This window comes from Astyanax mexicanus, chromosome 12 (assembly GCF_023375975.1).
Source record: "Astyanax mexicanus isolate ESR-SI-001 chromosome 12, AstMex3_surface, whole genome shotgun sequence".
Lineage (NCBI taxonomy): Eukaryota > Metazoa > Chordata > Actinopteri > Characiformes > Acestrorhamphidae > Astyanax > Astyanax mexicanus.
Window position 1 is genome coordinate 17872044 of NC_064419.1, and position 23253 is coordinate 17895296.

General features: G+C 38.0%; 1 protein-coding gene across 1 annotated transcript in view; it reads left to right on the plus strand.

Moving 5' to 3' along the window:
• The window catches only part of mtor (mechanistic target of rapamycin kinase), a 178630-nt gene that overhangs the window by 118745 nt on the left and 36632 nt on the right, over window positions 1-23253 (plus strand). Inside the window, exons 31-36 of the mRNA XM_007247957.4 lie at window positions 4914-5014; window positions 6148-6263; window positions 11336-11413; window positions 13343-13450; window positions 17765-17890; window positions 22040-22171. Of these exons, the coding sequence (XP_007248019.2) occupies window positions 4914-5014; window positions 6148-6263; window positions 11336-11413; window positions 13343-13450; window positions 17765-17890; window positions 22040-22171 (661 nt within the window). The remainder of the gene's footprint in view (window positions 1-4913; window positions 5015-6147; window positions 6264-11335; window positions 11414-13342; window positions 13451-17764; window positions 17891-22039; window positions 22172-23253) is intronic.

Sequence of the window (23253 nt, forward strand, 5' to 3'; positions counted from 1 at the left end):
CGTACGCAATAATATTGCCAACATTTTTGAATATCGTGAACAATTTTATACCCTGAAATATTGTCCAATATCACCCTCCCCTAACTGTCACACCAGGGTACTACTTTTTTGCTGTTTTTAGCAAGAGAAAAATGTACACTGTTCTCATTTCCTATAAAATATCAACTAGAGCCATTATTATATCTGTCCAGTATAATTTATTTTACTTTAATTCTAGATATATGGAGATATATGAAGGGTATAATTAGTATCATAACATTCTAGATCATTTGACTTCTGTGACAAATCTGATACAATTATTGTATATTTTTTTATATCTCAGTAAGGGGTGTGCCAGATCATCATATGCAATAATAAATTTTTTGTGTAATTTTGTTGCAGTAGTGTATTCTTTTTTTTTATTATTCAGAGTTTTGTCATATCGCCACAGTGATTATATTTTAGATATGTATACGGGTTATTTATGCATTTACATCTGTCACTTACCTAATAATGATATTAAAATATCAAAGACATTTGTGTGGCAAAAAAAATTAATCCTGAAATGTAGCTTTTGTTCTGTTTATTGTTAACCTTTGTCTATTAAACTGATCAAATATTTTGCTACCACTGACCAAAAGTCAAACATATTGAGAATAATCAATGTTTCCCAAAAACAGTAATATTATATTCAATCATAACTAAAGGCTTAGTTTATAGTTGTTTTATTTATGCTATATCTATCTGGAACAAAATAAGAGACCACTTAAAAATGATGAGTTTCTTTGATTTTACAAAATTGAAAACATCTGGAATATAATCAAGAGGAAGATGGATGATCACAAGCCATCAAACCAAGCTGAACTGCTTGAATTTTTGCACCAGGAGTAAAGGAATAAAGTTATCCAAAAGCAGTGTGTAAGACTGGTGGAGGAGAGCATGCCAAGATTACATGAAAACTGTGATTAAAAACCAGGATTATTCCACCAAATGTTGATTTCTGAACTCTTAAAATTTTATGAATATAAAGTTGTTTTCTTTGCATTATTTGAGGTCTGAAAGCTCTACATCTTTTTTGTTATTTCAATATTTTATATATACAATATTTTTATTTGGGAACATTTTTTTAAAGAATAAAACAATAATAGTAATTTTACTCAAACCTATACCTATAAATAGCCAATAGCAAAAAAAAATGGCATCTTAATTTTTTTTCCAGAGCTGTATATAATCCATGCTCTGAGTGTCCTCCCTATAAATTTTTGCCTAAATCCCTGTAATTCGTTCTGTTTTGTCATTTATTCTTTTCTCAGCTCACCTATTTTTTTGTGAAACCGTGTAAAATGTAATAATTTCGTCAACTATTGAAAGTTGGGAGCAGAATAGATATTTTAAAAAGAAGACTGGCTGATAAATCATAGGTTCCAGACCCCTGACTGTAGTATGAAAGATGCTTTTGAAAAATATGCCATATCGTATCATATTAACACGGCTCAGATGTCATTTTGAGTTTATGAGAATGTTTACCCTTGAGGTCCTGAAAGAAAGTTGGCTGGCTGTGAACAGATGTGCCTTCAGTCGTGTAATTGGAAGACTGGAAAGTAGCCTGCTGTACCAGACTGTATGATATATAGAGGTGTACAGTGTGGGGTTCCTTTATTTTCCCTTGTGTGGAAGCCCATTACTAAGTGGAATATGAGAATGTTTGATTTAGGTCTCTGTTGTGCTTAGAAAGAACGGCACAGAGGGTTTAGGCATTATATCACATTATTTTAAACCATTTATCTCTGCAGTACGAGTGACTTTGCTTGTAAAAACTCACATTAAAAGCTCATAAAAGTGCAGTAAATATAGTAAAAACGAATAAAAAAAAAGCTTTTTCTCATTGTGAGTCAGTTTAAAGAGTGAAGTTGGTTGCAGATTTCTCCTGGAACAAGAATATCATTTAATATCATTAAACCACTGCAGCTGCCATGCTTAATAAACTTAATAATAATAGTTTATCATTTAAGTACCTGCTTTTGAACTTCCACCAGTATAGCCTCACTAGACAGCCAGAGAAAAGTGTCGGATCCACAGCTGTGGTACATCAGCTAATACTAGGGGTGGGGCAATACTGATTATATATAGCTCTGGAAAAAATAAGAGACCATTTAAAAACTATGATGATTTTTTTATTTATTTTTTTTTAAAACAAATTAAAAACCTCTGAAATTTAATCAAGAGGAAGATGGATGATCACAAGCCTTCAAACCAAGCTGAACTGCTTAACTAAATAAAGTTATCCAAAAGCAGTGTGTAAGACTGGTGGAGGAGAACATGACAAGATGCATGAAAACTGTGATTAAAAACCAGGGTTATTCCACCAAATATTGATTTCTGAACTCGTAAAATTGTATGAATATGAAATTGTTTTCTTTGCATATTTTGTGGTCTGAAAGCTCTGCATCTTTTTGTTATTTCAGTCATTTCTTATTTTCTGTAAATAAATGCTCTAAATGACAATATTTTTATTTGGAATTTTGGAAAAAAGCTTATAAAAAAGTTTATAGAATAAAACAACAATGTTCAACTGAAACTGATTTAGAGAATGAAGTGGTCTCTTAGTTTTTTCTAGAGCTGTAGTATCAGATATTATCGATAGTTCCTCCAAATGTTACTAATTTCATTGGAGCATAGGCACTCTAAACTCCCTTTGACTTGCTCCCGTATTAGACTTACTAAAGGGACTGATTCATTATTTCATGTGGTGGCGCTATAATCAAATGTATACAGTAAACCTGATGTGAAGTATATTGGTTTTTTTTGGAGAAACTGACTCCAATAAATCCATAATTCTCTTCAGTAACACATATGACATGAAATATCGTAGAGAATTGTCTTGTGACATACGGAGTAGCGTGGAATTACATTATCGTTATGTGATATCATCCACGATAATGGAGTGATGTGGAGAGAGAGAGAGGGCCAGGACAATTGTGCTCTCTCGGACTCCGGCTGCTGATGGAAAGCAGCATGAAACTGGTATTCAAACGAACAACCCTCTGATCATAGTGGACCACCCGTAACCTGCAATCAACAAAGAAGTATAAATAGGCCTTAAGTAATTGATATTGAGACCTACAAAACTGATGAGAAAGTTCTCTAAATCATCAAGTTACACTTTCATTCACAGTATTTTCAGTAAAATTCTGGATGACTAAGTGATTGTCTGTCCCCACATGTGCCGGTAGCCCGGCTTCTTTTCCTTTTCCCGGAGTGTGTATATTTATAAATGTGTCGAACAGGGCTGTAGCATGAACTTCTGCTGTTTTTCTAGCCCACTTTACGTGTCCTGCAGGCAGCTGGGAAAGTGTTTAATTTGTCCTCGCCCCAGAAAGCCGTCTGGGGGCCGTCTCACACCGCTAATCTTGGGGCCCCTCTTCACCATAACCCCTTTTTGCCCCCGTCCTCTTCTACCATAACACACTGTGTCTGCTCTGAGACTGTATAAATCTGTGTCTGTATCATCAGCACAGGCTCTGGAAAAGCCCTGCTCCAGCTCTGTGCAGACAGACCTCAGACAGACGGTTTCTTTTACTGGCTTTATGCTTCCTACCTGTGATATGATGTCATGGTGTTTTTCAGTTTATCAGAGCGATGCTTGAACAGGTCACTGGCTTTATGGAGGAGTTTCACCCATACGCTCTGACAGAAGCTCTCAGAGCGGTCTGAAGCGCCTGTACTGCTATAGTACATTATACATTACAGTACTGGGACACCTGCTCGTTCGTATATTCTTCTAAAATGAAATAATTAAAAAGAAATGTGTTTCTGCTTCTATTTTTACATGTATCCCTGCTATCTTGGCAGGACTTTCTACTAGAAGATGACACATGGTACTATTGGTTCAGGTTTATCTTCTCTAGAGGGTTCTATTCTATTGGTAATATAACTTTACCTAGAATCTGCACTAGACGTTTTGCACTTGGGACCGTTGTCAAGTTAGGGGACAATTGATGTTAATTATATGTTACATTGCGGTGTGTTTATGGTCCTGCGTACGCTGTGGACTGGAATCTGGATCTGTAAATGGACCTACTCTTTCCATCCAATATTCTATGCATGAATCAAGTTACTGTATTTTTTTTTTTTGCAGTATAAGCCACACCGGATTATAAAGCGCACTATCAATAAACGTCTATTTTCTGGTCTATTTAAATACATAAGGTACACCGTATTATAAAGTGTAATAAGGGGTGTCACCATGCTTTTTTTTTTCTAATTCCGCAGGTATTGACCTGTAAAGCTAAGCTAAGTAAACAAAACTGTAACTCTAATCTAAACAGATTTCTCTCCTGAAAACTGTTTATTTTGGTGAGTAAAGTGCTTCTGTTTATTAACAGTAAGCTCAGATTTAAGTAAGCCAGGGGGAAAGCAGCTAGCGTTTCATCCCACGTAGCTTGAAAGAGTTAGCTCTTGCTAATGCTTTTCCAGCAGCAGCCGGGGTTAGCAGCAGCCACAGGCTGATAATACTCACTTCTGAACGGCAAAAGAGCTAGCACTTAGCACGGTTAGTGGCTAATGCTAATACTGCTGGGGAACTAAACTCAACTACACTTTTCTGCTCCTTAGAACCTTGTTCTGGACTTGTAAAACACATAAGTCAAAAGGAACAGCGGATTAATAATTTTTGGAAAAATTGCGCCTTTATAGTACAAAAAAAACTGTTATATCGGATCCAATTTTAGTGCAAGATAGAGTTGGACCAATGTCTAACTTTAAATCAGTAGATAAAATAACTCAAGTCTCGCAAGATTTATTGATATTGGTCGGCACTGACCCTGACTCAAGTTTTGACAATAGAATGGAATTAATTTTCGATTTGTTTAAGTAAACTGAACATCTCTCACTTTTTCTCTCATTCTCTTTGCCTTTCTCTTTCTCTTATTCAGGGGTCAGCTACACCAGCAGTGCTGTGAAGAATGGACTCTGGTCAGTGAGGAGACACAGGCCAAGATGGCTCGCATGGCAGCTGCAGCAGCCTGGGGCCTGGGTAAGAATTCTTGCGCTGTTATTTTATATAGTTCAAAACCTGTGTGTGTTGTGAGTTGTTATTTTTTTTTGAGTGAGATTGAATACTGGCCAGTGTTCTCGTGTAGGTGGTGTGTATTATCCGAGTTCGAGTAAGGCATGTGTACTGTTATGCAGTAGACCTCATGCACGTATTATACAGGTCAGTGCAGCTTCCTATCGCTTCCATGGAATAAGGGATAATACTGCTTCCTTTCCTATGACTTTTAGCATGACTTTATTCCTTAATATCTTATTTTGCATAGGATTTAAGACAGCAAAAAGGCTTTTGTTCCTCTTTGTTCTTTCTAGTCAGGCTGCACTTCTTATTTGACTGCTTGTGTCTTTAGCAAATCCTTCACTGTCATAAGACTGACCGTTAAATGAGAAACACTTGTTTAAATGCCTACAGTCAGATTAATCCAAGTCAAAACTTAGCACTCACGCCTCAGTCGTGTCTCTGCTTATGTGGCTTATGCAATGCCAGTATTACGGGAAGGATTTTGTAGAGTACGTTTTGACAAATCCACTCCCTGTACACTGAACCAGCTGCTCATTCATCAGAAGACCAGTTTGGAGAGCATTTGGCTTCTGCCAACTGCGACTAGTTCTGCTGCTAACCGTGCTGTGGAAAACCTATATTGGAAATCTAAGTTTACTGTAAATAAGCAGAATCGCTTTACTCACCCAAATAAACAGTTTTCAGGAGAGAAACATCCGTAGAATCAGTAGATTAACATCCAGCGCTCATTTGACTTTTTTATTTTATTTTATTATTTTGCGAATTAAAAGATAAAGAATTATCAAGGAAACATGGCGACACCCTTGTTCCTTAGTTCCTTTGTTGCTTAAAATGGATCCTATATTCCAGTGCACCTTGTGTATGACAATGGACCAGAAAATGAGCCTTGTAGTAAAATATGGTAATCTACAATGCAGGAAAATTTTTAATTATGACAAAATACAGGAAATTTAAGGTGTTCAAACTTTTGAGTGGTAAAACTTATTTCTTGGAACAAATTTTTTTTGCTTGTATTTAAATGCTGAAAAATGTTTGTTTATGTATGTTTATTGATTTGGTTATGTATTTGATTATTTAATTATTTTTTATTAAAGGTCACTGGGACAGTATGGAGGAATACACCTGTATGATCCCCAGGGATACCCATGACGGTGCCTTCTACAGGGCAGTTCTCGCTTTGCACCAAGACCTTTTCTCATTGGCCCAACAAGTGAGTGATCGTTCTTACCTAAGTTAAGTTTTTTTTTGTTGTTGTGCATGACATAATTTAACAATATTATTTACAGCTCTATGGCATGCCAGCATTTAATGCTTTGTGCTGCAATATCAGCATGTGACGTTCACACATGGCGTCACCACAGAGCCCTGTTAGACTGTTCCATATGTGTGACCGATAGATACAGAGAAGGATTCTTCTTAAGACAGTCCTACCAAGACTTGGGACACAGCTATTGTGTCACTAACATTATGTACAGTTATGTCATCACCTCATTCATCTACACTTAAATTGGCCTCTGCAGAGTCCACTTGGTGTCTGAAGAGTTCGCTTCTGCTCTTGCATCATGAGTGCATTATGACCTCAAAGCCCACAGAGAGAACAGCAGCTCCAGAGAGGCCTCCACCCCCACAGGTGTTTGACATCCACACATCGCCATCACTTTTACAGAAGACGTCAAGTTAAGGTCATGCTGTGACCCTCACGTCACTCTGCTTTCCCTTGTTTGTGTGCTTTTGCTCATCGCATCCTTAATCAAAAACAGAGCCGGGCTCTCTTCGTCGTTAAACCGAAGAGGAAGACCGCTGTTCATGGACAGACCTATTCCTGTAAAATTCAAAATAGGATCCAGATGGAACCACGCAGGAATATTTGTCAGGGGCCTCTAGATGTGTCTGGCTGACAGGGCGAGTAATCCTTCCATCCCTGGGGATGTGAAGCTGCTTGCTGTCGTAATGGGCACTTCCTTCAAAGTGTCTGAATTGGTGATGGAGAACGAGTCTGAATTAGTGATGGAGAAGCGGATCAGACTTGGATTGCTTCAATCTGTTGAATATGAGAACGTGACCAAAAGCACCTTCTACTTCAACCTGTTCTACTATCTAAAAAAATCGTATCTAAATTTTATCTTAAGTTTTTGTCCCCGTTCTCTATTGCCTAAAACACAGAAACTCGTGTTGTGTCCCATGACTTTTGCCATGTCCTTTGAAGCTAAAGAAAAAAACACTACATTGATAGTGAGTATGTGCATGTTGGACGTATTGCTGTATACTATGTCATGTGTGATGCGATCCACAATCTCATGTATGTGTACTGGTAATAGGCCATAGAAGTTCTGTACCTTACTCGCAAGATAGCACCTCAGAACATATACAGGTATGGCCATTACGAAGCCATTCTATAAGGTGTTACCTTCTATCCCTTGACTTTTGGAATTGCAATGTATTTGCTTTATTGAACCTGAATAACTGTATAATAACTGAATAATTGTTTAGATGGATTGATATAAATTCAGAGACTCAACTTAAGACCTGAAGAGCATTTAGATGCTCTTATCTGAGGTTCTGTTAACTCTGGTGAACTGATGAATTATCCTGTGCAGCACACGTAACTCTTGGTCTTCCTTTCCTGAGATGGTCCTGATGAGAGCAAGTTCCATCATAATGTTTTTGTTGATCTTTGCGACTGCACTTGAGGGTACTTTCAGAGTTCTTGATTTTTTTTCAGATTTATTAGGTCTGATTAGATGCATTTAAAATAAGTTTAGTGACTAAATTTATGACCTGCTTGTTCTGGTAGCTGGTCTCATTTGGACATTTCTGGCATTTGATCAAGGTGGTCAAAACTCTGGTTATTAAGGCAAAAACATGGTTAGACTGGTTAAATATAAAAAATTGACCCATAAAACTAACTGCCTAAACCAGTTTTGCAGCTGTTGCTACTGCATCTTCTCCAGCACATCCCAAAGATTCTCAATGAGGTTAAGGTCTGGACTCTGTGGTGAACTCTCTCAATCCATGTGTGAAAATGATGACCTCATGCTCCCTGAATCACTCTTTCACAATTCCAGCCCCATAAATCATAGCCTTGTCATCTTGGAATATGGCCGTACCATCAGGGAAGAAAAAGTCCATTGATGGAATAACCTGGTCTATATTCAGTATATTCAAGTAGAGTCAGCTGACCTCATTCTTTCAGCACATACTGTTGCTGAACCTAGACCTGAACAACTTCAGCATCACAACCCTACATCCTTAATCCAGTGTTTTTTTTTTTTTTTTTTTTTTTTTTTTTTGGGCAGGCAGTGTATATTCACTGGTAGACCATATAAACCATTACATTCAAATACAAGCCAATGCTAGCTTAAACAACTTTATCCAGCTTGCTTCAAATGTAGCTTGGAAATGCTTTACTTAGCTTGAACTTTACCACTAAATCTTTTATGCTGAATTTTGAGCAGTATTACACACAGACATATTCTGATTTGTCCTGGTTTGTCAAACCACAAAGTGACCACAAAGTTCTCAAAGAAACAGCTGTAAAAGAGAGACTTCATTCATTGCACCTCATCACTCTCGTCACTTGTCAGCTCATTCGTAGCGGTGGAGCTGGTGAATGGTGACCGGTCCTGTCAGAGGAACTTGCTTTAGCCGGCTCAGGCCCGGTAACTCAAATAAAGGTTCCTTCAGGGCATTCTGAAGCCCATCTGCAGCGGCACCCAATCACTCTTGGGCTTTGGCTGAGCTCATACAGTTTGCCTCTGTCCTCTACCACACACACACACACACACACACACACACACACTCTTCTACTATTCTACCCACACACTGTCTTCTGGCACCTAATCAGACTGAGCCATAATTGCTGGTGGGCCTGCTGTAGCGGCAGCTGTCTCCATCATCTACAGATTCTTTTTTTTTTAACTTCCCTCGTTCTTTCCTGCTCCCCCTCATTCCCAGCAAGTTCTCCTGTGGGTTAATTACCTCAGCGTGGGGAATGCGTGCAGGTGTCACCCAGACGACTGTAAAACGCAGGGCTTTTCCAGAGCTGTTCCATTTGATCGTGGCACTTTTTGGTTTTGCTGTTTTGCCGGGAACATGTGATGTTACATAAGTTCCAATAATTTCTCTTTAATCGTGGCTTTGACTGGCTGGCTTGTTTGGGTTTCTGAGCCTGGCGTTTTATAGTACAGACGTCTGTCTGCCTGCGCTGCGCTGCGCCAGGGTGAGGTGTTAATAGTCAGGCAGAGCTGGCAGGCTTTAAGAGACTGTGTGCGTTTCGAGTTCATCTGACAGGAGTGCTTCTCCTCACCGCTGACTTCAAACAGGCCCGCCACAGTGAGAGTGGAAGCATTAACTGCTGATTAAGGGAAAATTGGATAATGGAGGCACCAACCAACAGCCAGACAGCCATCATATCTTCTCTGCTTTCCACTGACCCCCGCTGGGAGGCTGTGAGTGTTGGGGAACAGCCTGACTGGATGGGCTGCCTGCGCGTCTTTACAGAGAAAATAGCACATTACAGAGCTTGTTATTCTGTGGAATGGAATGATAAGACAGAAGAAGAAGCACTGGGACTGACACAGGAACCAATGTTAACTCATTGACCATTTCAGCAATTTATTAGGAAATAAAAGAAGTATGCACCAAAATATAAGTGTTCAAAGGTGTAGAAATGATTTGGAAACTCAAGGGAACACTTTAATGTTAAGGGCACTGGAGGATTACTCAAGAATACACAAAAAAATTAAACATTTTGACACCTGACAAAATTGTGTGTGAGGGTTTTTATTCTGAAAAAAGATATATAAGAATCTAGCTAACATTAGGATAGATTTAACAACTGAAAAGACTTTTGCACTTTAATGTAAAGAACAACTTTTAATTTAGTCAAAATCTTTACAAATTTGATCAGAAAAACAAGTCTTTGATTTGAGGTGAAAGTCTTGGTCAGGTGTTGACCCTGTCATCAGTCCAGGCCTTGTGGTGTTTGGACCCTTGCAGGGCCTACCGTGTGTAGAAGGCAGAGTCAACCCCCCCAGGCAACTGAACTGGACCAACCTGATGTCAGTGGGGAGGATGGAGAGGAAGTGTAAAGTGTCAGCACAGGACAGAAGGTGTGATTAGAGGTCTTTAAAAGACAGCTGGTAACTGATGCTTGGTCAACCTAAGGTGACGTAGCATTAGAGTTCTCTGGCAGAACTTGCACTAAGCTTTCTTTAAAAAAAAACACCTGCATAACTGCAGACTTATACCATGGCCCAATCCCATTTCACCCCTTGGCCCTATCACTTAGCCCTACCCTCTGTTTTGTGTGTGAACATCTAGGAGTAGGGTGTCCTGATTCTTGTTAGGCTAGAGGGGTAGGGTAAAGTGTTGATTTTTCAGAGGCACACTCAAAAAGGAGAAATTAGAATCTCTGGCTAGATGGTGGCAAAGGCAACTGAAGAAACCCACAAATTTGAGTATTTTCTTTTAAAAAAATTATGAAGACCACTATATTTCCATAGTTTAATGTGTAGTTAAAGTTTTATGGCCATTTTCTTCCTGAAAAGCATACTAAAATACTAGTAGTTCATCTCAGCAGCTAGTTAGCTAACTAGACTGCAGCATTTAAAGGAGAACTCCGGTGTCAAATTGACTTTTGGTGCAATAAAACATGATAAAGAGTACTAACCTTTGTTGAATAGCACACCTCCATTCTCTCGCAGCTTTCCAAGATCCAGTGATTTCTATTTTGTTTGTCCAAACAGACTTTAGTATGGATATGGGCATATTTTGCCCCTGCAGATAAATCGCTTTTTACACTGTTATTCAGGTTCAAAATAGCTCCACATCTTATTTGTAGAAACCGGGGAATTCTGACATTTTAAAAAAAAGGCATGTAAAACTTTAAAAGTGCACAAGAAGCTCATTAAAAACCGCTGTTTACAACCTGCAGTGTGACATAATCACCTGGCAATTAGCTTTGATTAGCTTCTATTTTCTTTCTTTTTTTTTTTTCTTTTCATTTCCCACTTAACGGACAACTGGTGTAGTAAAACATGATAAAAGAGTACTAACCTTTGTTGAATAGTCCACCTCCGATGTAACCTACATCTCCGGGCACCCAGAGATGTAGGTTATATACATAGACGCTAATAAAAGCTAAATTTGGCTCCCTATCACCAAGGAATTAAGGAATAGACAATAATAATTAATTGCTGCACCACCCACCCCCTTTTTGAGAGAGAAGAAATTTCTTTATTTTGGACTAATATGTGTATATATATGTCTGTCTGTTTTCAGTGCATCGATAAAGCTAGAGACTTGCTGGATGCAGAGCTGACTGCCATGGCTGGAGAGAGCTACAGCAGAGCCTACGGGGTAAGACTCATCTGCTCACCTTATTTACCTCTTTCTAAACATCCAAATACCTTAACGAACATCCATAAGAGCCCAGACCCATAACAGACCCACACCCAAGCCATTGGCAATTTCAAAAGTGTTCCATCTCTAAACGTTTTATCTCCAGCACTAACACAGCATATCTACATTTTGTTAATAATGTTAAATGAACAAACGCACATTAACACACTTTCGTCGAGTGTTCCAGTGGTCTAAAGCGCTGCCAATATGAGCGGGAGGTTGCAGGTTCGAACCCCCGCTCATGCAGCTTTGCCATCAAACTGCCGGCGCTCAGAGGGAGCAAAATTGGCCCTGCTCCCTCCGGGTGGGTAGATGGCGCTCTCTCCCCATATCACTCCTAGGGTGATGTCCACAGCACAGGGCGTCTGTGAGCTGATGTGCCGGATCCGCGTCGGTGTGCTTTCCTCCAAGTGCGCTGGCTGCTCTGCAATGCTGCATCAGCAGCAGCTCGAAAAAAAGCGGCGGCTGACTTCACATGTATCGGAGGAAACATGTGTTAGTCTTCACCCTCCTGGTGTGTTGGGGCATCACTAGTGATAGGGGGAGTCCTAATGAGTGGGTTGGGTAATTGGTTGTGTAAATTGGGCAGAAAAAAAAAACAAAAAACACACTCTCCTGTAATGCTCTTAGGATGATTAGTGTATGTCACTCAGGGACTTAATGAATTTAAATAATGGACAGAGTCACTATGGGCTCCTTTGAATTAACAATAACTATTAATTCAACTATCGTTAGCGGTTAGCGCTAGTAAATGTTGTCCGTCAGAGCTACATTAAGGAACCCTGAGTGTTCCGGTAAGCCAGGGCACTATTAGCTAGAGGTCTGAGAAAGTGCTAGCGCTTTGCACAATTAGCGGCTAATGCTAACATTGCTCCAGGTTTGGTTTTGAAGAACCAAACTGAAACTTCAATGGAGTGCCTTTACTGCTTCTTACAATCTGACAGTTAGAATTCATACATAATGTGCACCGGATTATAAGGCGCACTGATGAGTTTTGTGAAAATTAAAGGATTTGAAGTCCACCTTATAGTGCAAAAAATAAGGTAATCTTTGACCGGTTCACACAAATCAGTGCTTTAACACTTGAACACTATTAAGTTCTTGCAACGTACTGAACTGAAAACACTTATCTGTCTGCCTGTGACAGTATCCATTGAAACTGCTTCTGCCAGAAAAAAATGGCCTTCATGCTGTCCAGGTGTTAAACTCCTGTTACCTAATCTAACCTAATCTGAACAATCTGAATCCTAACATCCAGAATATCAAGCCAAATCTGTGCCTGCTGTGTTTACTCTGGCTGCATTTCGTTGCTTGACAGCAACAGAAATCTTTCATTTCTCTTCCCAATGCAGTCTCATGTGTTTTACATAACAATGTCCACGAATTTCCACTGGTAGAAGGACATAACCGGAGTTTATCTTATACAGATGGTGAAGTTTGATGAATTGAGCGTGTCTGAGCTGTATGTACGCCACAGGCCTGATAAGTGGGCAGACTGTCTATAATCTGAATTGATGTCACACTGAACACTGACCTGCCTCTGTTTGTTTCCAGGAACTCCAATAGACACAGATAAATAAATATGTAAAAATGTAATTGAAGAAGAGTGTATTGTAGTGGGCGCTGGTGCCTGTGGCTCAGAACAATGACAGTGATTTATTTTTTTGCGTTATTGATTCGTATTGACGTGTTGTGGTCTGCACTCACACAGTTCAACACATTTTCTCAGATGTGTTTACAGTTCTAGAACTCTTAACGTCTTTCAGACCCCAGTGTTTGGCCGTAAATTCCTTAGCATTGTCTCAACTCGAAAGATTTAATGTCACAGCGGGACAGTTTATTAAACATTGTTTATAGAAGTAATTATTTATTGTCTCTCCCTTTCAGGCCATGGTGTCTTGTCAGATGCTCTCAGAGCTGGAGGAGGTGATCCAGTATAAACTGGTTCCAGAGAGGAGGGACATCATCAGGGAGACCTGGTGGGAAAGACTTCAGGTAACCAAGACAATTTTCTCCCAAACTGCCCAAAACATGTCCAAATTCATCTGCCTTCTCTAGATGTTCTGCAGCATAGTTTTAACAGTGAAGTTTGTGAAAAGGTTAAGTCAGTTAAGTCAAGTTAAGATCTTTTCCTTTTTAATCTTTCTTGATGATTTTGCGGTTATTGTTCAAGCAGTGCTGCACAGTTCAATGATGCTCCACTTATTTAAGACTTATCTAAGCTTTCTTGCAAGTTGTTGGCCTTTATATGGTGGTATTGATTTGCCTTTCTTACCAGCATATGAGCATAAAATATTTTCGATAATTTCGATAACTAATCATGACCTCCACAGTTCCCCTGAACTGCCATTTCTTAATAAAGTATTGTAAAAAAATATAGGAACTTTTTACTCAAGTAAAAGTATTAGTAAAAGTAATGTGAGGGGAAAAATGCAATTAAGGACAAAAGCTTAGTCCGTGCCACAGGGTGAACTTACTTTTTTCTTTCCACTTTATATAATAAATGCTTAATATAGTCATTTCCTGCTATGTGGCTATTTGTTGCTGCTGACAATTTTATATTACCTTGGTTCCAACTCCTGTTGCAAAGCCTGAGGCCCCCCAAGGTGCAATTAACAGATATAATTGCTCATTGGATGCATTGGATGTAGAGTCTGCAGTGTGAAACAGTTTTAGTGTAAGAAATAAAAACAACATAATATTTGAAATTATATTGCAATTTCACAAAAATGCTCTGTTTTGCTGGCGGGAGAACCACATGCCTTTTTTTTCTTTGTTTTAAATCACAACTGAACAACATGCTCAGCAACCTGTGCAGGCTAATGCTAATGCTAATACACATGCACACACACTGATGTTTTTAATCACTATTGAACAACATGCTCAAAATCCTGTGAATGCTAATGCTAATACACACCCTTACTGGACATAGACACACAAATTATAGCACTTTTACCTCACTATAAAACAGTTATGTCACATCAGTAGTAGCAACTGATATCAGTCCAGAGTGTGTACCAATATTTGCAATATTTGATTTTAAACACACTATAAAACAGTAATAAAAAAATCACTTTAAAACTAAATAAATCACTCTAGAATGATTTATAAAAACTGTTACTAGAAATAAAGTGATTGTACTTCAGTTTATTATTCAGCAGCACATCTGATCTTAATTATGTAGCTGTATTAATCATACAGTCACACAGATCAAGTCTTATCTACATCATTTCTAAAAAAAAAGAATTAAGAGAGCTTTTTCTGTTTTTGCTATTTATAGGTTTATGTTTGAGTAACACAAACATTGTTGTTTTATTCTAGAATCTACAGACAACATTTATCCTAAATTAAATAAAATAAAAAAATAATTAATTAATTAAATAAAAATATTGTCATTTAGAGCATTTATTTGCAGAAAATGTGAAAAGGGCTGATATAATGAAAAAGATGCAGAGCTTTTAGAACTTGTTAGATAATGCAAAGAAACAATGTCATATTCGTAAAGTTTTAAGAATTCAGAAATTAATATTTGGTGGAATAACCCTTTTTTAATCACAGTTTTCATCTTGGCATGTTCTCCTCCACCAGTCTTACACACTGCTTTTGGATAACTTTATGCCACTACTGGTGCAAAAATTCAAGCAGTTCAGTTTGGTTTGATGGCTCGTAATCATCCATCTTCCTCTTGATTCTATTCCAAAGGATTAAAGAATCTCATTATTTTTAAGTGGTCTCATTTTTTCCCAAAGCTGTATATCTGCTGAAGCTCAACATTAAAGGCTCTATTTTAGAGATATGTATGCTAGCTGTCTATTGCTAACTGTGCAGCTTAATTTAATGTGTGTCAATTTGTCTTTGTTATCTTAACAATTAAAAAAAAAAAGTCTTGCAAGGCAATGTGTTTTGGGCATAACATTAAACAAACCAATCAGTGTGTCACATGTCATTCCCTTTAAGATCCAGGTGTGCTCTTATTTTAAGAGATTGCTATTTTAATTGCACTGCTACCTGGATGTGTACAGCACTTCTATAACAAGTAGGGGTAGAGCGCATTGGGCCTGTGTTTACAATTAACTGCCAAGATAGCAATGTACATCTGACTGTTGATGTCTGTCTAGGTTGTATTTAGTCAGTGTCGCTCCTGTGTTTTCTGTTGCCAAGATAGCAATACGCCAGAAATTTACCTTAACACACCCCATTTTGTTTGGGTTGGATGTAAGATAGCAAGACTGTAGGATTGGGACTAAAATTGGGACATCATAGATCTAAAACTAGTAAAAGTTCACTAGTGTTACATAAACAGTATATACACCTGAAGACATCTGATCTAAGTAAGCTTAAGGGTTACATAAGTAACAGTCATGTGATTTTTGTTCTTTAAAAAAAATACTTACCTAAATATGTGGAAAATTTTAAAAGGTATAATTTGAGTGATTCTTGTTTTACCCTGTTTTGGATGTATGTGTCCATCAAAAACCCTAAACTCTGGGTGTTAAAGCAGCTGTATACCTGCAGGATCTTTCCATTGTGTCATTCCAGTCCATTTTTGTCTGTTTTATTGGGCCCTCACTCAACACATATATCTGACTGTAAGCAAAGCTGTCAGCGCTGGAGCTGGAAGGATTTATAGTGAGATTCTGTGGAAGACCAGTTGCATCAGGTTCCCGTTAATAATTAGGACTGACGGAAATTTCTAACTTGTTCTACATGAGAAATCATTTAGCAAGAAAATGTCAGTTTTGGTTCCTTGAAGAAATGGATATGAATAATAAATACTGAGCATAATTAAAACTTTGATGGCATAGGATGTCATTGTAGCTATAGTATTTACTACACCAGATATATGTGGTAGGAGTATACACAAACTAACAAAGATGTCAAAGGTATTCACAGTATTTATTACTCAGGTAGAAGTATAGATAGTGGGGTTTTAAAATACTATCAACTCAAGTATCAACTCAATGTTTTATTCAAGTGAAAGTGTAAAAGTACTGTTTTTGAAACTCCTTAACCTCTTGAGACCTTGTGTCCTCATATGAGGACATTCCATTTCTGCTTCGCTGCACCATGATACATTTATTAAAACATTGATTTTCTTTCAAAATCAAACAAGCACTGGATGTTAATCTACACAGATTTCTCTCCTGAAGACTGTTTATTTGGGTGAGTGAAGCGCTTCTGTTTACTTACAGTAAGCTTAGATTTCCTGTATTTTAGCACTGTTAGCAGCAGCGCTAACCGTAGTTAGCAGCACTTAGCGCTAAGAAATGCCACCGGACAGTGCTACATTGTGCAAACCTGAGTATTCCAAAGTAACCCTGAGTAAACCAGGGTGCTTTCAACTATTGGTTCATACTATGTAGCTTGCTTTAACACAGCAAAAACACAAACTACAGTCCGATATACTCACCTCTTAATAGCGAAAGAGCTAGTGCTGCGGTTAGCGGCTAATGCTAATACTGCTGCAGCCTCGGTGCTAAAGAGAAACCTCTCTGAAACTCCTGTATAACGCTGCACTTCAGCGGAGTGGCTTTACTGCTCCTTATAATCTGCCTGGTAATATTAATTTAGGCCCACCGGATTATAAGGTGCACTGGCGATTTTTGTTAAAAATGAAAGTGTGAAAAATAAGATAGGATGGGGAGAGGGCAAAACATGATAACAAATGGCATCAGTGTGCTTCTGTTACTATTATTGCAAAACAACATATATTTTCTCTAAAATCAGGGTGTTTTGTAGGTCCCAGGACCTTTTTCTGACTATTACAGATTTTGCCAATTACTTAAGTAACTGTGGTACCGCTAATGCCGCTGATACAAGAACTGCTCTGTACGTGGAGATATCAGAAGAGGCTAATCTGCTCATTCATACTCAAGAGAGCTGATGAGATAAACTAGAGCACAACAGAATTCTCGCAAAAATCACCAGATTCATTCACTCTGATGCGTGTTTTAAAAGTACTTTTTAGCATGATCATTGAAATTACACATGTTCACCAAAAACTTACTAAGGGTAAGATTTCTTAAAATAAACATCTCATCATCTTAAAATCCATAAAGTTTTAATGAATCCATAAATATTCATATCTTAAATTGGGACACAAGAATCAGAAACACTTAACCTAACGTCGGTAATACCTGCAATGTGATTGGCTGAGAGGTGCTGTATGAGTGCCGTTTTCAGCCTGCAATGCTAACCAAAGCTCTCTATGAATTACTCAAACAGTAAGTGAGGAAGTAACCATTCACAGTTTCCCTCTGGGATCAATAAAGTGTTAATCTATCTATCTGTCATTTTTGTTGTGTGCAGGGCTGCCAGCGGATAGTGGAGGACTGGCAGCGCATCCTGATGGTGCGTTCTCTGGTCATAAACCCCCACGAGGACATGAGGACGTGGTTGAAGTACGCCAGCCTGTGTGGGAAGAGCGGACGACTGGTAAGAGAATAACTACGTCTGTTTTTATATAGAGGATCATACAAAATCAATCGTATCAGTACAGTTTCTTTAAAGTCAAGATTCCTTGTCTTAGTTTAGATGACAGATTTGTATAAGTGTAATTAATTAATAAAACTAGCTCATAATTTGATAAGAGCATGGTTAACATCGTCTCTTTTGGAACAAAGTCTTGATTTTTGAGATGAGATGTGGAGTTAAGTAGCTCTTTTTGGCCAACAAGAAACTTTCCAGTTCACACACCTAATTTTGGCACATTTACACCAATAAAAAAAGGTTCTGGAACCCAAAATATTTTTTCCCAGCTGGAAGTAAAGAACAGTAGGTTCTTCAATGCGAACTGAGAGCCATTGTGCAACTCCCTCTCTTAATGATGTATACAGCGATATATCCTTGGTTCCACTAAAACTGGTGTATACATGGGTTCTTATAAGCCTGAAAGCAACAAGTTCTAGAACCAGAGTTATTTTGGTAAAAAAAAAAAAAAAAAAAAAAAGGGCCAGATTTGTATAGCAATGAATTAGAAGTACTTCACTACAGTACTAAAATGCTGTTTTTTGTTTTTACCGTCGTTTTTTTTTTTCTTACTTTCTTTTTTACTTTATTTCATATTTTCCATTAATTTAATACTTTAATACTCCAATACAGTTATAAAAATGTTAGGAATCAATATCAATCCAAGATGCTCTGCACTGTCACCGGGTTTGATGAAGCTCCTCTTCATTAATTGAATCAAGTGATCAAGGAGACCTTCTTCTGCTCCTATTCTGCCTTTCACACTGAGAACTTTCCACTGCTTTTTGTAATAACTACAGAACACAGTACTGTACTTTCACTTTCAGTACTTCACTAGTTCATTTTACAGTAAACTACTTGCAATACTCAAGAAAAAAAAAAGCTTAAAGAACACATAAAAAAAAATAAAAAACCATCCTAGCATCATTAACACTGTTGTCACTTAATGCAAATACCGTGATGCACCTCCCTTGTGAAAAATAAGTGTACTTAAGAGCATTAAATATATGTTAATTTAGGTAAAGAATACTAAAAGTGCATTTTCTATTTAATATACTTAATGAGAATACACATTAAATATACTTTGTCCGTATTTCCATTAAAAAAGATTTTAAGCAATATGCATTAAATTTAAAGTTGTGTGGATAGAAAATACATGTAGTAGCATTAAATACTGCTTTAAGTGCATTTTAGTGGGGCTCTGAGTGGTCCAGCAGGCTAAGCGCTGCCACTATGATCAGGAGATTGCCGGAATGAATCCTGTTCATGTAGCTTGCCATCAGCTGCCATCAGCCACTCTCTCTGAGTGGGTAGATGGCGCTCTCTCCCCTCACCACTTCAAAGGGTGAGGTCACATGAGGTCCAAAGGTCCAAAGTCATTCAGCACGAGGCGTCTGTGAGCTGATGTATCGGAACCGAGTCGCTGCGCTTTCCTCCGAGTGCGCTGTGATGCTTTTGGGCAATGCTGCAGCAGCAGCAGTTGGAAAAGAGGCGGAGTCTGACTTCAAATGTGTCAGAGGAGGCGTGTGCTAGTCTTCACCCTCCTGGTGTTGGCACTTTACTAGTGATAGGGGCAGTAATTGGCTGTGTAAATTGGGAGAAAAATGAGAAATAAAATTATAAAAAAGTGCATTTTAGTGTAGTTTTCTTGTCCAGTGTCAATAATACATAAAGTAGTACATTTACAATATACTTCAAGTGTAATGATAATCATGGTTAAAAAACACATACTTAAATCTAATTAAGTTCACAAAAGATATACGAAAAGGCACTCAAAAGCACAGCCTAATGCTTTTATGTCTAATGCCTAATTACAATTGAACTATACTTAGTTGCCATAAGTTCCAAAATATGTATTTAAGTATATATTGATTACAGTGCTAAAAGTATGTACTTTTCCAAGTTAAGTATACTCTTAAATATACATAAATGCACTTTTCTATTACAAGAGCTGTGTGTGCATGAATACTTTATTTCGTCACTGTCCAAACACATGTCTCCAAAGCAGGAACATTACAGCATTTAAAACATGAAACATTTTAAATTTACCTTTATTTAAAAGTATTCTTTAACAAAAAAAAAAAACATGCAAATAAAATTCAGTCTCAAATTTAGCTGTTTATTTTTCACTTTTTCACACTGCTCTTTACACTGTGTAAAATAGAGAATGGACCAATAGTAATAATTTTACTTTGGTTAATGTTTTTTTTTTGTGTGACATTAGTCCAGTCTCCCTTGTCAGCTCTATTGCAGATAAGGATTTAACTTTTTTTATAATTCTGTTCTATAACCAGGAACTAGCATTCAACTGCTCACCTAAAAAAACCTAGACGCTACTTCAGTCCTGCGTCTATGTTTATGTTTCTTCTCTCGTTCTCTGTGTCTGGTGAGCATAAATATTATTCTAACTGATTAAAGAAAATCTACAGTGAGTTCAAACGCCGGTCAGCGTTTCATATCGCGACCCTGTCGAAGCTCGTGAGCAGACAAAGACGTGAGCTCACAGCTCAGGCCTGCGGTGCTGATCACAGAGCGCGTGTCACCAGAGAAGAACAGACACTGAAAGATTGGGATGGATGAGGGGATGAAAGAGAAACGGAGAATAGCGGCAGTGTTCGTAAGGACCCGCACTCACGGTGGGGTCAGGGCCTCCTCAGTAGCTGGCTTGTTCTGTTGTTTATTTGTAGATGACTTGGTGTCCAGGGTATTCAGGAGTCCCATGTCTTAAGGGAGCTGATGGTTCCTGAAACACTATATATTGCACAGTGCCTCTGGCCACAGTATTTAATTTTTTTTCCATTAAAAATGTATAAATGGGAGGTATAAATGATAAATAAGGCTTAATCAGCAACATGTAAGAAAACATACTTCGTGCCTGTGTAATATTGGTTATCAGTTAAAATCATGCAAACCACAAAGCAAATGTCTGATTAAAGCAAGTAGCTGACTACTGGTAATTGTTTTATACAAAAGTTATGACAAGAAACTTAAACAAGAGGAATTTATAAAGGAGTGAAGGTAAGGCAGTAAAACTAGGGCTGCACGATATTGTTTTTTTGTTGTTGTTTTTTTTTTTTCTTGACAATATTTATCGCAATTTTAAACAACGAGAACCTGTGACATCATCAGCCCCACCCGACCCCGTGTGCTGTCTTGCATCAGAGATCCAGACTGATCGAGAGCTAAGTGAGCGCTTTAGAGTCAGCCGAGCACTCAAATCCCGAAGAAAACAGCATAACAATAATCGCCCCTTTAATCGGGCATTTAAATGGCTTTTTAAAAGGTGAATAAGAGCGTTTTTATGTGAATAAAAGCGTGAATTCAGCTGTAACTGGAAATATCTGTGCAAAACTATGTTGGACTGAGGTGCACAGATTTCGACAGGCTGTCAAGCATGTGTCTACCCGCTCCCCCTCACACTCCCCCTCGTGTTTTTCGGGCAGCAGCTGCCTGTCACTCACACAGACACAGAGACAGCACTGTTCACTCAAAAAATTAGAACACTGTGTGTCTATTTCTTGTGTCAAAATCAGAACATTGCAGCATGATGTGTTTGATTTAATTGCCTTAGGTGACAAAGCACGCACTGCGATGTGACTAGTGCACATGCGCATATCACAATGACGATGCTTAAACAATATATTGTGCAGCCCTAAGTCACACCCAAAAAATCTTGTACTAACTGTTAAGCTTGGTGGTGGGAGCATCATGCACTTGCTCAGCTCATTCCTGACTCCCTTCCTTATTCCAAAAGTATTGGATGGAGCACCATCAAGCCAAATAACACAGTTCTATTTTTGTTTTCCTTCTTTGTCAGAAATAGGCACTGACCACTCTGATTCTCTACTCTGATAACTCTACCGCACAGATTTTTGAATCGTCCACTCGTATTTTTATAATTCTGGACACATTTGTTTTTGTTTATCATGCTACTCCTAATTATTTTAAACCTTTTGCAAACGTTAGAAACTTAGATTTTAAAGGTTTAAGTACTTTTACCATATTAGCATATATGTGTATATGTATCTGTAGCAAAGCTGGTTATATTTTATGTATTGATTATATCAATGCTAAAAGGCTTTGATATTACTGACCAACTCCTTCCTCTGTCTTCAGGCTTTGGCTCATAAGACTCTGGTCCTGTTGCTCGGTGTGGACCCATCCAAACAACTGGACCACCCTCTGCCCACAGCGCACCCTCATGTGACTTACGCTTACATGAAATACATGTGGAAGAGCGCCCGCAAGGTATGTACCTTATTTAATCCAACAACACTGACTAATGCCCTATTCAGACAGGGTTAATTCTTCTTCTTCTTCTTTTTTTTTTATATATATATTTTTTTATTATTACATATGGACGTGGCTAATACATTTTTACCAAAGTGTCTTGACCTGCTGTATCTGTCGTGACTGTAGATTAACCTGTAGATAGCCTGCAAGGGTGTGTGTGCAGACGCAGCCTGCTCTTCCAGAGACGCATCACATCTCTGGTGTCACCGCGTTTGTTGTGTGTAGAGTGCTGGGATTGTAGTCTTTGGCCTCATAGTCTCTCCCGTGCTCAGCGGGAATGACATTATATATAAGGAAAATGGATGTGGCATGAAGTTATTTATACAAAAGCAGTGTGTAAGACTGGTGGAGGAGAACATGCCAAGATGCATAAAAACTGTGATTAAAAACCAGGGTTATTCCAGTTATTCTAACATATTTTTTTTTTCTTTTCCTTGAAATTTAAAAATAAAACTGACAACTGGGATTTTTATGTGGGAAAAAGGTGTGTTGAATATATTAACCACTAACACAGGTTTATGGTTTAATGGATTAAAAATAATTACAATTTAATTCGCAATTACAATATACCGTGGAAAACCCGCAGTTAGATATTTTCCCCAAATCGTGTAGCCCTACTAATAAGTCATTCAAGTCAGGTGTTTATTGATGTATATCACTCAAATCCAGACAATGAAACAGTTGAAACGGTTGAAATATTTAGTTTAGGTCAAATAAATGATAGAAAGCAGATATAGTCAGCCTCTGGTAGGTACACCATTTGTCCTTTGTATCAAGCAAGTTGTATGGTAATAGACAATAGACATGTATGGCAATATGCATTACATGATTTTGCAAATCCTGTCACTACAACATGGACATTTTTAAGGACAATACTGAAACTATGTATTGTGCATCCCTAATAACTTATAACTATAATGGGTTATAAGTAGGGCTGAACGACAATTCAATATTAGTATGTATCGCTATATATAATGTTTCAATAATAGTGATACAGTTGTCCAGATATTTTAATATACGTTATTTAAAGCATCTGT